This window comes from Nelusetta ayraudi, unplaced genomic scaffold (assembly GCF_046127955.1).
Source record: "Nelusetta ayraudi isolate G7.1 ecotype Tasmania unplaced genomic scaffold, CSIRO-AGI_Nayr_v1 ptg000015l, whole genome shotgun sequence".
NCBI classification, from domain to species: domain Eukaryota; kingdom Metazoa; phylum Chordata; class Actinopteri; order Tetraodontiformes; family Monacanthidae; genus Nelusetta; species Nelusetta ayraudi.
The window spans coordinates 266,203-281,013 of NW_027466065.1; the positions used below are offsets into that span (position 1 = coordinate 266,203).

Here is a 14,811-nt window from a genome sequence, read left to right on the forward strand (position 1 = left end):
TGAACGACTGGCGCAACAGGTGGTCTGGAGTAACAATTAAACTAGCACGACAGCAACAGACATGGGAAATGATTTTAAAACTTACTAACTGATAATAAAAAAATTTAAAAAAATAAATAAATAAAAAAAAATAAATAAATAAATAAAAACTTTCCAACTTACTCTGTGCTTGTAGCTGTTCTTCCTGTGAGGGGTCGTTGGATGTGAAGCCGCCTTCTTCTTCTTCTTCTTCTTCTTCTTCTCCTTCTTCTTTTACGTCTTCTTCCGACCAATAGATTATAATCCCACCGGGCCAGCGGGCTCCTGCTTGGAGGGAACGGGACTGCGGGCGCCGAGCCTCCTTCCCATGCAGAGCCAGGAGCGACCCACCCCGGCCGGGTTAAAAATAAAGTGGGCGCATCCAGTGCGTGAGCCGTGCGCGCGGGCCACGCACATTCCTGACAAGAGCTGGTGACTCGAAATGGAACACACACACAGAGACACTTCACAACCTCCTCCTCCTCCTCCTCCACCCCCTCTTGACCACCCCGCCCCAACAGGCTGCTAATCGCACGCACGCACGCACGCACGCGCACACCCAAATGTCACCTCTCCTCTTGCCCCTGCGTGTCATTGCACACAGACAGCACGGACAGGCACAGGAGGTCCAACAATCACAGTTTAGAAGATCCTCGAATAACCACAATGAAACAATGACACTGAATTAACGTTGTCGACCGAGTAAAATGTATCACTTAGAATAAAGTTTTAAAAACTACTATTAAACAGTAGTTTCAATGTTGTTTCTTTTGAGACAGCCCAAATCAAGACTCTCACATGGTATCGAGCTATAGCTCCAATAACAGAACTAAAAATGGTCTTAAAGAAAGCTGGAAATAACTGCATATCACACAATGAAATACGGCAACGTTGGAAGAAATCTGACCAAAATCAAGAAGAAGAAACAACCAAGAGCTTTAAAAACAAAACAAAACTGTATTTGTAGCAAAAACATTGGCTGAACAAACCAGCCGGTAACATTATCTTAGCAACAGAACAGACTGTGTTTGTAATAAAAATACACTTGCAACAGGTCATAGAAACATAAATAACAGCGCAATAAAAAAATAACTATATATAGACAAACAGGACGTCGGCGCGAGAAGCTGCCGAGTCCCTGTCCTCCGTCACTTCCTTCTCTTTGGTTTCTGGGGATCGTCTTAGCACTCTTCAATCGGCGACTAGTGTAAATAATATGGCTTCATATCTGGACCCAGCTGACTGAACCGGACCTGCTTTTTGTCGGCTTCTGCATAGCTTCAACGCCGTACACACCCACAGAGACACAAATATTTCACCAGCTGAAGGCATTCAGAAATGCATTAACAAGACTGTGCAAGCTGCTGTGAAAAGCACTGCTTATAATAAGAAAAATAAAACGTCAGCACCACAACTATACATATTCAGAATTGTTTGAGAACAAAGAAAACAAAGGATTGAATAAATATGCGACAGGAACAGGTGAGAACAAACACGAGCTTATGCAGATTCAGGGTACCATCACATGTCCAAATCTCAACGCAACATTTTCTCCTTTCTTTAAAGAAAATAAAAGGCACTCTCTTTTTTTTTTCAAACGAAACAGATTTAGGGCCAAAGGGCTACTCATTGGCTTTTAAAACACATTTACACTTTACAGTTAAGTATTTCTGCCATAGAAAAGAATGTCACCCATAATGTAAAGAAACACAAGAAAACAATGCCTTTAAAAAAACAACAACACACAACTGTACATGTAGTGGTTGAGACATGAGTGGTTAAAATATGCAGTGTACAATATTGCAAATGTTTCCTTCATATCTTCATGCCTCATTAACCTTTAAAAAAAACACACAACAAAAACGAGAGAAGCTTTATATTTATGTTTGACTCAGCTTTCACTTTGAAAGTGTAAAAAAAATAGATGGCAATTTAAAACATTTGTCTTTTTGCTTCTTCACCAAAATTTGATTGCTTTTTCTCTGAAGACATTGACCTTAATTTTGAATGATTTGGTCCTCGAGGCACAAGCAGAACTCACTGTAACGGGTATTAATGATGCTGAATTCCTAAAGTGAACCAGTTTACAACGCACTAATTAACCCTTGTTGATCACAACAATAAATAAATCACTGAGCTGAGGAAGAAGCTTAATCACTTAATCCCTCCTTGTATTATAGTCAATATGATGTCTGTGACTAATGATGAACTAAAATGTGCCTCAGTCTTTGGCGAAACAGGATTATGATTGTGTAACACACATTAGTAGACAAAATGAAAAAAAAAACCTAATTTTAAAAAAATATATATCTTTATATATGTATATATGTAAAAACCACCATCCTAAGACAAGCTGCGTGAACTCTGGAACAGGAAAACAATAGAACAGTGCTCTTAGAGTAATTGACACGTTTAGGTGCAAATTCAAAACAGAGACCAAAACTCCACATTCAGTGTTTAGTCTAAGTGCTGCTGCTTCTTCTTCTCCTGCCGCTGCTGCTGCTGCTGCTGCTGCTGCTGCTGCCGGTGAAGTCGCCTCATCCTCCTGGATTTAGGAGGAGAGGAAAACGTCGAGATCGGCGATGACGGCCGCCTGTCGCCTGGCAACAGCTCCCAGCAGTCGCTGAGGGAAGGACGGAGTCCCGAGATCCACCTGGAGAGACGGCGGGAGGAGACGAGAGGCAAAGTGAGGCAACAGCCGACCGGGCGGACGAATCAAAGACGACGACAGGAAGTAAACAAACAGACTCGGCGACTCCGGAAGGCGGAACACGTGCACGGTCGACCTTGACGTTGAGGTCAGGTGTTTCTCACCTGCAGGAGGAACGCAACCCTGGTGGCTTCGCGGCCGCTGTGTCTGACCGGCTGCAGGAGCCAGCCGCTGGGCATCATCTCCCCGCGGACGGCGTCCACGCTGGGCCGGGGCAGCGACTCCTCGAACACGGACTGCATGGCCAGCGTGCACAGACCAGCCTGAGGCCAGAGTCATCAATAAAACAGGTCAGGACGTTAATGAGCCGAGGGGCAGCCGCTGAATTAACCCGCCGCCTCTGGGTGATTTGCACCGGTGGTGCGGGCGGTGTTGTTTTCTACAACTCAGACTGAGGCCGGGCAGCGCTGCCGATGGTAATACGGCAGGAGGGGAATATTTTATACCTAGAAATCGAAGTGTGATTTTGTGCAATAACGAGGCTGGAAAAGCTCAGAGGAGCAACAGCAGCCGGCCATGATGATGACGGCCAGCGGCGGCTGGACGCTCTAGCAGCCGCGCTCACCTGTGTGGACTCCACGCTGATGCAGCAGAAGTCCCTCGGCTGGCTGAGGTGGCAGGCGGACGGATCTGTCAGGATGTAAACTGGACAGAGAAATGGAGAGAATGTGTCAAAATCTGGTAAACAGGCGGCACACTGAAAAAAAAAAGTTTCTTAATAAGACTTTTGCATGTTTTGTGGTTGCAGAAACTACTTACTCTCACGGGTCATTGATTCATTGATCTTTGATAGACGGATTTGACTTTTGAACTAGTGCTAATTTGACATATTTGACAGACAAACGGCTGATGTAATCCATAATAAACTATTGAACAACTTACTTTTGCTAAGGTCATTATGTTTGGGTTTAAATCTGCAATTTGAAAATGACCTTTGGACGACAGGCCAACTCCTCCTCACCAAAGCCAACTTTTTTTGCAGCATCATGTGTGCAGAGGGAGACTCACCCAGCTGAGTGCTGTCATCTAGTGGCCTGGTCCACACAGAGCGGACTGACTTGTTGTACACGTGGCTCCTGGACAGCTGGCAGACGCAGCTCCACACAGACTCCACTGGCTGGTCGAGCTCTCCGACCCCGAGGAAGCCGTGGACGGACGGGCTAGAGGAGGGCCGGTAGTAGGCCTGGATACCTCGTTCCAGTCCCTGATACCTGGAAACAGAATAATGATTAGACAGGGGAACAGTATTCTACAGGTACTGAGTGTGCAGCTCGTGCTGAGAGGAGAGGGAGCTTCTAATTTTAGCCCCAGAATGCAGGAAAATACTTGAGGAATGAGCTTTTTTTTTTTTTTTTTGAGAACATGCAAGCTTACCTCCAGCCTGCTGAGGCTTTGCCAGTTAGCAGGTTGCTGAAATCCCCAGAAGAAGCCAGTCGGACCTGTGAGGAAAACAAAAAGCACAGTTTGAAGACAGAAAGATGAAAGATTCAAACAAACAGCACATGGCCTTCTTAACGGATGAATTAATGAGTGGATGGATGGATGGATGGATGGATGGATGCAAAGACTCGATTCAGAGCCGTTACCTCAGCCACGACACGGCCGAGCAGAGGAGACGTGATGTCCTGGTAGGAGGTGGAAATGGAGGAGGAGGAGCCGAGGGAGGCGGCGCGCTGGCGTGTGCAGGCGGCGGTGGGTGACGGGGATGAAGTCATGAGGGGTTCGAACCCGGACGCGGGAGGCTCAAGACGTACATCTGACGAGACATGATGGAGGAATGAGGCGCGGTGGTGGGTTTAAAAAATAAATAAATAAATAAAAAAAAGGTCAATGCTGGGAGACTCGGCCGGTTGGCTGGAGGCTTCACGTGGGTTCTTACCGGTGGCAGAGAGCCAACCCCCAGGACGCGTCCTCGCCCGGAGCACCTCGTCTTGGAACCCTGAGATCTGAACACAAGCGGCAGTGACTTGGGTGGTCGCCTCACAATAAATAAATAAATAAATAAATAAATAAATCCATTCTGTACGTTGTTGTTTAGACGAACCTGTGCGGTCAGCTGTGAGCCGCTGCAGTGCAGCAGCTGAGCCGTGTTGCCGCTGTTGTACCCGGACGTCGGTCCGGACGACAGGCTGAGGCTGGACCCAGTGCACAAGGTGCTGCTGCTGATCCTGGTCCGGTGCCTCACCTCATCCTGAAGCACACGGAGAGAGGAAAACGGAATATTAGCTGACAGCACTGTGGCAGATGTACCGTAACATTTTAGCCAAGCATCATTATCTTGTTGGTTCTTTTATCTCAGACATAGATTTTAAGGTCTTTATTTAAATTTAAATCTATGTCTGAGATAAAAGAACCGATGACATAATTTGTAAGAGAAGACAGAATGAACTTAATTCAGTTAATGCAAGCATCACTGTAACTTAAATAATTTTGATTTGTAGCTCAAAAATACAGAAAACAACAAACCACTTTGCAAAAAATGACATTGTTCTCCTAACGTAGCTGTGAAAAGCGTGAGGAATATCAATTTCATCCAGCGGTTGAGCCTGAGGAGTCGCACCTTGGCCTCCTGGGAGACGACCTGCTGCTGGAGCCTCCTCTTCTCCTGCTCCGTCCTCTCCCGCAGTCGCTCTCTGGCTCTTGCGATCTCCGTCCGGGCCTCCTCCCGGGCTCGGCCGTAGTCCCGCAGCAGCTGCTCGATGTCAGACGGACGCTGCCCGTCTCGAGGGGCGTTGGGGATTCTGGCCGGTGAGACGGACACTTTTGAACCCCCCCGAACAAAGCCTCAACAAGGTTTTCTTTCTGCGCTTTGAGTTATTCCAACTGCTGGCGGCGCCGCTCACCTGGTGCTGTCGATGGCCTCCTGGCGAAGCTGCACGCGCTGGCCGGCCGACGCCGGGGAAGCGGCCTCGGGACGGAGAAGTTTGCTGGGACTGAGGCTGCGAGCTCTGCCGGAGGTCTGGAGACGCTCCTCCCGCTCCTGCCTCCAACCCTCGATGCTCCTGCGATGCCTGAAAGGAGTCACAGCCATGTTCTAAATATTTTTTTTTTTACTCCCCAAAAAGGGGGTCGCTGGTGTCCTGGAAAGACATGCTGAGGAATGTTCTTCAAATAACAGAACATCTGTGTAAAAATAAAAATCTAAGTAATTCTATAATATGTAATGGCCTTATTAAGTAATCAGTAATAGTATTGGTGAGGACTGAAATGCAAGTATCCCTACTTGTTCCATTATAAAGTGGTATGGGTGCAACCCTAGCCGACTCTCATCATCCTAGCTCCACTGCAGATGTGCTGCGCTCCCACCTCTCGTACAGCTGCTGCTTGGTGGCGGCTGCTCCGGGAGCCTGCAGCAGCCGCAGCTCCTCCTCCCTGCAGCTCGGCGTCGCACTCAGCATCTTCAGCAGGGTGTCCGTCTCCCCGAGGCCGTAGTGCAGCTTGGCCTCCGTCAGCTCCACGCTGAGCGGCGTGGGGTTCCCGGGCAGGCCCACCGTGGCCATCAGCCGCTCTCTCTCCCGCCTCAGCCTCTCGATCTCTCCGGCCCTGCGGCCGCCGCCGGGTCCCGCCGCCAAGCTCTCCTCCACCACGCTCCACTCGGCGGCGGGGCGCCTGGCGGCGATGCCGGACCAGTTGTTGAACTTGTTGTGCAGGGGAAGGTCCTCGGGGACCACGCGGTGGTCCTCACACTCAGCGCTCAAAGGTTTCATGTTGACCAGGACGTCCGTGTTGCACTCGCTGGGCGCCGGTGACGCCGCTTCGTCTTCCCGAAGCAGATCCGCCGCCATCGCCGCACTGACGCTCGGACTCTGTCGGTAGGAGTCGACGCTGAACTCCACAGATGCGAGCGCCGCGGCCTGCTGCTTGGGATCATCGGCGGGTCTTAAAATGGGAGAGATGCTCTGCGTGTTGAACGCATTGGCCGAAACGGAAGACGACCTCTGTCGCTTCTGTTTCTCTCCAAAGTCCGGCGACGAGTCGAGGCTGACCGAGCCGTCGGCGGAGCAGCTGACCGAGCCGTCGGACGAGATCGGGTGAGTCTGCTGCCCTCTGGGCCTGGACCCTCTCCTGACCCCCACCGTCAGTATGGGGGACGAAGCGCGGTCCGTGAAGACCCCTGGCCTCGACCCTCGGGAGGAAGCCGACCTGACGTGCCTCTGCGCTGCGACCGGTGCGGTGTCGTCGGCGACCACGCGGACGACCAGGCTGACGCTGTGCCGGCTTGGATGAAGCGGCGTGGACGGCCTCTCCGTCTGGACGCCGACGTCCGCGGCCGTCTGGGTGGAGAAGTCTCGCTTGTCGGCGGCGGCGGCGGACGGGTCGGCGCTCCATCTCCTCCCCCTCCCGCCTCCACCTGTTCTCATCTCCTGCACGTCCTCCAGCAGGTCCGAGGTGCTGTCGATGAGCTTGCTGAGGTGGACCGACATGCTCTCCATGCTGGCCCACGTCTGAGACTCTCTGAGGCTGCGGCTGCTGCTGCTCCTCTGTACCGCCGCTGCCACTCCGTCAGTGCAGCTCCTCCTGTGACGCTCCCTCCGCTTCACAGCAGCAGCAGCAGCAGCAGCCAAAGCAGCACATTCAGGTCGCTGCTCAGTTTGAGTGCCGCGTTCAAACGACCTCCTCCTCATCGGGGTCACGCCCTCCGCCCGGGGCTCCCGCTCGGGCGCGTACACAAACACGATCTCGTCCACCCGGCCAGAGCCACCCGACTGAGGCGCCCGGCCGTCGACTTGCTCCTGGTCTCTGTCCTCGACGCTGCTGAGGGTGCTGGAGAGGCCCCTCCTGGCGCCGTAGGCGCTGAGGTGGGAGTTGAAGGGCGGAGAGTCGCGGCCGTTCAGGCCGTCGTCCACGCTGCAGCACCTCGCCATGCGGCCCCCCACGACGCCACTGCCGCCGCTGCCAGCGATCAGGGGCGGAGACTTGCGGGAGAGGTCGGCGGCGCTTCCGAACGCCGGGCTCTTGTGCGCGAGCTGCTCGGGGTCGGCGTCCTGCCACGGGCTGACGAAGGGGTTGATGTCGCTGGAGGCGAAATGCATGGAGGCGTCGCGAGGCTTCTGCATTACCTGCTGCTGCTGCTGCTGCTGCTGCTGCTGATGATGATGATGAGGATGATTTTCCTCCACAGTCTCCTGTTTGGACAGGACAGAGTTCCTTCCTCCGCTGGAATCTTGACCAGCTTTATTAGTGTTGAGACTTTCTTCCAAAGTTTTGATTTCGGATCTGCTCTCTTGCACTTTGGGGAAAATGTCAGATTTGCTGCTTCCACCTTGTGTGAACTCCTGGTTTCTGCTGTGCTGAGAGCAATGACTCACACCTCTGGGCTGCAGGCGGCTGCGATGCCCTCCCGAGGCCTGAGCGTCTTCTTCATCTGAGGACTTCAAAGACGACTCTGGGGAAGAGGCGAGGCCAGTCTGGACCTTGGACCTCCGAAGCCTTTTGACCTTTTTGGATGCGGCGGCTGCACTGTGCTGCTGCGTGTGAACGCTGGATATCACGGACTGATTGGAACTGGCGTCCTGTGTCATTTTTTGCTCAGACTTCAAAGGGCCGGAGTCGTTTGTTTCAGGGTGCGACACCGTGGAAGCTTCAGGTTCTTTGCTGGCTTTCGCTGCACAGTTACGACATTTGTCGGCGTATCTGATGTTCACAACGCATTTCTGGACTACGTGGTGAGGTTTCGGGGATTTCTTTACGGTTGCAGTTCGACTGGTCCTGTCTTTGCGAGCTGCAGACTGGCTCACGGAGACGTTTTCATCCACTGGTGCATCTGTTCTGTGTTCTTTCAGTTCAAGATCTGCTCCATCCAAGTTCAGGTCAAGGCACTTGAGCGGGTGTGGAATCGGAATTGAAGTGACCTGCTGGGCAAAACTGCAGCTGAGGTCTTTAAGGTCGCTCGCCGCTTCCGCAAAGATGCCCACCGCCTGACTGCAGCTGCAGCCCTCTTCCCTCGCGCCGCCTGGGGGAGGTGCTTCACCAAGCACTCGACTCGATTTGACGGTTGAACGCAGGCTGATTTGAGCCTCACCGATCGTGTCGTCGGGAGGAAATGCCGGACTCTGATGAACTAATTGACTCGCTTGCCGAAACAATGCGCCTTTGATCGCGGCGGGTTCTCGCAAGTCGAAGCCTTTTCCGATTGAGAGCGAGTTCAGCGCCTGCGAAACACGGCTGCGATATTCTTCACGGCTGATTGAGTCAGACTGAATGTTTTTGATGCAGCACGGATCCACTCGCCCTCCGTTTGACGCCGCGTCCAAGAAGCCGCGACCGCAGTTAAAGTCTGGTGCGACTTCTGGAGATGTGAGCGTGCGGCTCTCGGGACCGGGCAGCTTTAGTACGAGTCCGTAGCTCTTGTTTCTCAACTTGTTTTCCGTCGCAGCTGGAGACGAGGCCTTCGTGCTCCGCTCGTCGCCGCCTCCGACGAAGGACGCTCGCACATGCTCGTTGACCACCTCCGAGATCCTCAGGTCGATGGCGCTGCAAATAGCAGCCGACCAGGACGTGCGGGTGCTGATTTCTCGGGAGGCCTCCTCCGCTCCCGTCTTCATCGTCTCACTTCCACCTTCAACTCTTCCTGCTGAGGTTCCATTCTGACGTTCCGACTCCTCCTGTTTTGGACAATTTGGTGCAACGCCTTTAAAAACGGGCAACAGGTTTTTAAACTCCCCCTCTGAGTCGGCCCCTTTGTTGTTGCTGTCGCCCAGCCAAATCTCCCCCTGGCTGCCGACCGGTGCGGTGCAGGAGGCCGCCGGCTCGGCGCTGTCGCTCCTTTTCGGCATTTTCAGGCTGCCTGTGAAGGCGTCCCGCTGCTCCTTGTTCCTCTTCCTGGAATTCTTACAATCGGACCTAACGAGCTCCCGCTGGGCCGCCCCGCAGCGCTCGCCGCCTTCGCTTTCACCCCCGTTTGACTGCTCGTCCCACGCCGAGGACGGGGCTCCGTCAGATTTCTGGTTGCTTTTCAAAGCGTTGCCGCTAGCAGCGTGCAGACCGCGCTGACCTTCGGCTCGGGCAGAGTGACTGGAGGCGGTAAACGCACAGGATACCTCAGCTGGTGGGCCAACTGAGGTGGATACTTCAGCGACGGGCGACCCTGAGGCGTCGGGAGCCGCGACGCTCGCAGAATTCGTGAGCGCGTGGAGGGATTTAACCTGCGACGCTCGTTTGCCGTCGCACCCGTGCGCAGAATGGGAGCCCAGCAGTCCTTCTGATTGGCCTTCACAACACGCTTCACCTGTCAGAGGCTTCTCTGGCGACTCTTTCATCTGCGGGGTGGCCTCTAATATAAAACTGTGTCCTTTCAAAGCTGCCTTTTCACCTTCATCGCTTGCCGACGTCGAGCTGCGGCTGCTCACTCTGCCCTCTGAGAGGTTCGGACTGGCTGCACCGCCGCTGCTGCTGCAGACGATATCTGGACACATCTCTTTTCTCTGGACAGGTAGACAAGCCCTGGGAATCTTGGAGCTGTCTGCTGCACAGGTGGAGGACCAGGCGCCAAGTGCCTGCAGGTGTTCTGGCTCCCCGACGCTGCTGCTGCTACTGCTGCTGCTGCTACTGCTGCTGCTGCTACTGCTGCTGCTGCTGGAGGAATGTGCACCGCTTGTTGGCTCGGTTTGCAGATTCTCTACAGCGAGTCCGCCACTGAGATCCTCCTCAACAGCTTTTTGGCAGGGAGACTTTGGTTTTGCAACAATGCGAGTTGGATGCGTGAATCCACGCTGGCTCCAATGAGCCTCCGTTGAGCCGGCTTGAGGCCTCTTGACCGGCGACTTCTCCACAGTCAAGGAATCGTCAGACATCTGGCTGTCTTCGCTATCTCGCTCCGCCTCCTCCTCGTGTCTCAGCCGCTCTGCCAGCACCGTGGCGTAAGCAGAGGACAGGGAGTCCAGAGAAAAAAGGCTCTCGCAGTCGGACATCATTTCGCCCCAGTCTCCTCCTCCTCCTTCTTCCTCCTCCCAGGCTGACAGTCCCTGCTGCGTCTCCACCCATCTGCTGGTCTTGTCCGTCAGAGCCTCGTTGCTGCGCCACCGCCGCGGTCCGATGTCCTCCGGCAGAGTCTTGCGGTCCAGCTCCACACACGAGACGGCGCTTTTCAGTGCGCATTTGCCGTGCCGGGCTTCTCTGAGACTTCTTGGCCTCCACAAATTTTTGGGTTTTTTCCCCGGAGGAGGCTTCCTGAAAACTCTGAAGAGCGCAGTCTTTAGCCTGGGGCCCACGGAGTGAGACAAAGTCCTTCTGATGGACTCCAGTTTGCCGTCTCCTTCGCGCGGTTGGTCGACTTCACTCTTGCGAGGGATATTACGAAACGCGGCTGCTTGTACGTTTTCTTTGCTGGCTGAAGATCCGGCGGGAGGCTTGAGAGACAGAGCGGCGTTCTGATCCGACCTTTTCTTGAAAGACAGGTCTCGGTTTGGCAGCAGGGGTTTCCTCTCGGGGCGCTCCCTGCCGGGCTGAACCTGACACTCCTCTTTACCTGCGTGTCTGATGTTTTCCGAGGAGCTGCGGCAGGTTTGATGGGATCCTAAAAGGAGAGCGGCGGAACAGCTTTGGGTTCTTTCCCGAGGCAGGCACTCGTCTGAAAGCCACTTCCGGGTGCCGACTAGATTTAACGGGTTTGACGTCCTCTCGCTGGATCTGTTCCTCTTCAAAAAGTGTCTGTAATAGAGAGAAAGGGACGGGATGGTTGTGGATTTTATCCTGATTGCTGCGAGTGACTTTTCAGACAGCGTGCGTACCTGAAGATGGGCGTGTTCTGTGGGTAGAGGCGGGAGAGAAGGTCAGCCGAGAAGGATCTTCCCCTCATCTCTGTGGCGGGCGCCTCCAACTCTGGACAGTCGGGACTGTCAGGTGCTACAGGTAAGGCTCTCTCCAGACGCTGGAGTTCCCTTTTCGCCTCCAGCAGGCGCCGTTTGCGGGCAATCCTCTGCAGCTGATAGTGCAGCCTCTTGCGACGGATGCGGCTCTCGGCGCGGCAAAGGCCGTGATGCTTCAGCAGCTCCTCTTCCACCAGCTTCTTCCAAGCCCTGACCGTCACGGCCGGACACTCCTGCATTTGGCCGGAGCCATCCTCCGAATTCTGATTAGTCAGGCGCTCCAGGAGGGGTGCAGGGAGGAGGTCCGCCTGGACGCCGGACTCCTGGGTGACGGCCACCAGGCGCCGTTTCTCCTGCACGATCCATTCCTGAACTGTTGCAATAAAAGGCCAAGAGAGGAGAAAACACATTAATACACTTTTGACTGATGTGGCTTGAAAGCGTAGGCAAAAAAAAACAACTTTTACGAGTGCTTGACAGGGGGCACACACTTTCGCCGTGCTGCCGTTGGAGGTGAGCCTGCTCCCGCTCCAGCTCCTTCTCCGCCCGCCTTTGTTCCGCCTGAATCTCCTGCCGCAAGCTCTCCACGTAGCGCTGCTGCACCTCCACGTGCTGCCGAGTGGCAGGCTCCTCCATGCGGGAGACGCCGGCACTCGGCTGCCCTTGGAGCTTCACTTCTTCAGCGCTTTGAAAACAGACACACAGATCTGGGATCAAATGGATAGCTTGGAAAAAAAAAAAAAAAAAAGCTTTGACGGTGAAAAAAAAGTTAGGGGAAAGAATTTTTTACCTCGGTTTAAGGGTAAGTAAGTCTAACTTAAAGCTCCGCTGGTTCAAATTAAAAGCTTCCGTTGTAGATTTCTTTTTAAAGTTCTGCCAGCAGTGACTCAAGACTGTCCTGTGACGACCGCTCACTAAAGTGGGGGGAGGAGGGCGGGGGTGCTAATGGAAACACTTGGCATCCGCGCCAGCTGGACTGAAACATGCATAAGGCTGTGGCCTATTTCCACGGCATGAACAATCGCGCTGCAAGTGCGCCGCTTATCAAACACAAGAGCTGCAGGTTGTCAGAGTGGCCTCGGCGCCTTCATCACAACACGCACCAACGCCCCCAAAAAGTGCGACGTGATCGTGCTCTCCGGGTGCAAAAAGAGGTGCGAGGCCGCTGTGGAGGCGCTGAAGGCGCTGGTCCCTGTCACCATCGAGGTGGAAGTGCCTTTTGAGCTTCACCGCTACATCATTGGACAGAAGGGCAGTGGAATTCGCAAGATGATGGAGGAGTTTGAGGTTAATATTCAAGTGCCTGCTCCTGAGCAGCAGTCCGATAAAATCGCCATCACCGGCTTGGCCAATCACCTGGACCGCGCCAAAGAGGGCCTCTTGGAGCGAGTCAAGGAGCTGCAGGCCGAGCAGGAGGATCGGGCTCGCAGGAGTTACAAGTTGACCATCACTGTGGACCCCAAGTATCACCCCAAAATCAGGGAGCAGTACATTACCTGTCAGCAGGAGTCGGGGGGCAGAGGTCAATGTAGGTGCAGCTCGTGCCAACTTCACTGGCCTGAGGGACATTGCATAAAAGGAAAGTAAAAACAAGTTGAGCCTTGGCGTCCTCGCGACGTAAATTCGTGCCGCGGAAAACGAGCGAGCGCGAGTTTATTAAAGCGCGCGCCACCGCCGCCGTGATTGCCATCGTAATGAATAGCATCCTTTTAATCTTTGGCATGATTATCACCTACCCGTCTGCGCTCCCGAAGGACCGCCGCCTCGTCGGGGTGGTTGAAGCGGAACTTATGCACTCCTCCCAAGGTGAGCACCATCCCTGGGGGACAGAGGCAGATCCTTCATCATCCTGCAGGAGCCGGTCCGTGCAGGTGCGTGAGCGTGCATGCACGTGTGTGTATTTTTTGCAGTCCGGCTGGTGGGAATGTGCAAGTGTTTATCCTTGGGAAGATTGGGTTGCCATGCATACGTAATGGAGCATTGACCCATATATGTTTATCTGCGCATATTCAAGAGTGTGCATATAATTGCACATTAACCTAGATGTAATAGTCAGCGCGGCGCTGCAATTACATGACCCTTGGGTTGCATCCTCAAAGTCAGCGCTGCTCAGCCTGATGTGACGTCGTCACTGTGTGTTTCAATGCTGTCTGACAGCGATGAAGAGGATGAGAAGAAGTGTCACGTGTTGCTCATGTGTATTTTTCAGGAAGGTATGTTGATTCTCCCACTGCATGCAATGATAGAGGCTAAACGTAAAGGTGCCATAGTAGGCTAAATTCACTTTTCCCAGCGGTGCAATGCCGCACGTCTCTGTCTTGTCATTGATTGCCCCAGAAACGGGAGATGTACATGAACTGTAACACTGGACATTTATGAACATATCCGAATATTTTTGTGGAGTTAAAGTGATCAAATATTAAAACACAACTGTGTTGGACAACAGCTGCAGTATTTGAGTGGAAAACTGACCTTGAGCCAGTCTGCAGGGCTCGGTGATCTCTCGGCCGTTGAGCTGGCAGACGCCCCCTGGAAGCGGCCTTAAGGTTACCATGCCGCCACAGTTCTCAATCACGCAGCGGGCGTTACCCTCCAGAACTGGAGAAGCAGCAGGCAGAGACACGAGTGTAGTTTTGGATTTAAAAAGGTCGTGCTGATGTAAATACATTCAACGTTCAATGCAGCGTCTAATGAGAAGAAAAGAGTCCCGTTTAGGAAGCTTCACGACACGTTCCCATTGAACAGGAGAAATGTGCCAGGGCTTTTCTTTTTTTGCATTTATTACCATGTTCTCTATTTAAAGCTGCACTTGTTTAATCATTTATCAGTAACCATACATAGTTCTGTGCAGCTGGGTGGACAAAAAAAAAAAAGAACCGATAAATAAATAATACCTATTTGCGGTTCTTCAAGTTGTTCCTGGGGTCCGATGAGAGTCATTCCTTCCTGTGAGACAAAATAAAAAAAAAAACAAGGTTATGTACACAAGGTAGCTACAGTATATTATTCAATAAAAATGACTGTAGAACAAGTTTTGCTTCAAAGCATGAGGGCAAACGCAGATATATGTCAGAGGGTGACCTGAGAGCTATAGGCCCTTTACTTAGCCGACGGAAAAGATATCAATTGTTTATATGAGGTCTTATCTAACAGGATTAAAAGCTTTCTTCTACATGGTGTCAGGACCACATGTGCTCCCAGGTGGCCTCGGCCTCTTCACACGCAGGGAACGGTGTAATCGGCGGGCCTGAGGGGAGGCTTGTCATTGTCAGAATC

The 14,811-nt window shown here is 52.9% G+C and overlaps 2 protein-coding genes across 4 annotated transcripts in view; both read right to left on the bottom strand.

The window, feature by feature from the left end:
* Nucleotides 1-485, bottom strand: part of sptb (spectrin, beta, erythrocytic) — a 38,449-nt gene extending 37,964 nt beyond the window's left edge. For 2 of the 3 annotated variants that reach the window (XM_076023151.1, XM_076023152.1), the window contains exon 1: nucleotides 163-485. The gene's annotated coding sequence lies outside the window, so the exon portion shown is untranslated. The remainder of the gene's footprint in view (nucleotides 1-162) is intronic. The other variant, XM_076023153.1, reaches the window with a different exon arrangement.
* Nucleotides 486-955: 470 nt separating this feature from the next.
* Nucleotides 956-14,811, bottom strand: part of stard9 (StAR-related lipid transfer (START) domain containing 9) — a 33,469-nt gene continuing 19,613 nt past the window's right edge. Inside the window, exons 16-32 of the mRNA XM_076023150.1 lie at nucleotides 14,430-14,481; nucleotides 14,008-14,133; nucleotides 13,272-13,354; nucleotides 13,032-13,093; nucleotides 12,027-12,220; nucleotides 11,458-11,908; nucleotides 6,035-11,377; nucleotides 5,572-5,739; nucleotides 5,289-5,469; nucleotides 4,773-4,919; nucleotides 4,608-4,674; nucleotides 4,315-4,484; nucleotides 4,103-4,167; nucleotides 3,737-3,939; nucleotides 3,294-3,373; nucleotides 2,833-2,991; nucleotides 956-2,671 (exon numbers count right to left, since the gene is read on the bottom strand). Of these exons, the coding sequence (XP_075879265.1) occupies nucleotides 2,570-2,671; nucleotides 2,833-2,991; nucleotides 3,294-3,373; nucleotides 3,737-3,939; nucleotides 4,103-4,167; nucleotides 4,315-4,484; nucleotides 4,608-4,674; nucleotides 4,773-4,919; nucleotides 5,289-5,469; nucleotides 5,572-5,739; nucleotides 6,035-11,377; nucleotides 11,458-11,908; nucleotides 12,027-12,220; nucleotides 13,032-13,093; nucleotides 13,272-13,354; nucleotides 14,008-14,133; nucleotides 14,430-14,481 (7,653 nt within the window). The 3' untranslated portion in view covers nucleotides 956-2,569. The remainder of the gene's footprint in view (nucleotides 2,672-2,832; nucleotides 2,992-3,293; nucleotides 3,374-3,736; nucleotides 3,940-4,102; nucleotides 4,168-4,314; nucleotides 4,485-4,607; nucleotides 4,675-4,772; nucleotides 4,920-5,288; nucleotides 5,470-5,571; nucleotides 5,740-6,034; nucleotides 11,378-11,457; nucleotides 11,909-12,026; nucleotides 12,221-13,031; nucleotides 13,094-13,271; nucleotides 13,355-14,007; nucleotides 14,134-14,429; nucleotides 14,482-14,811) is intronic.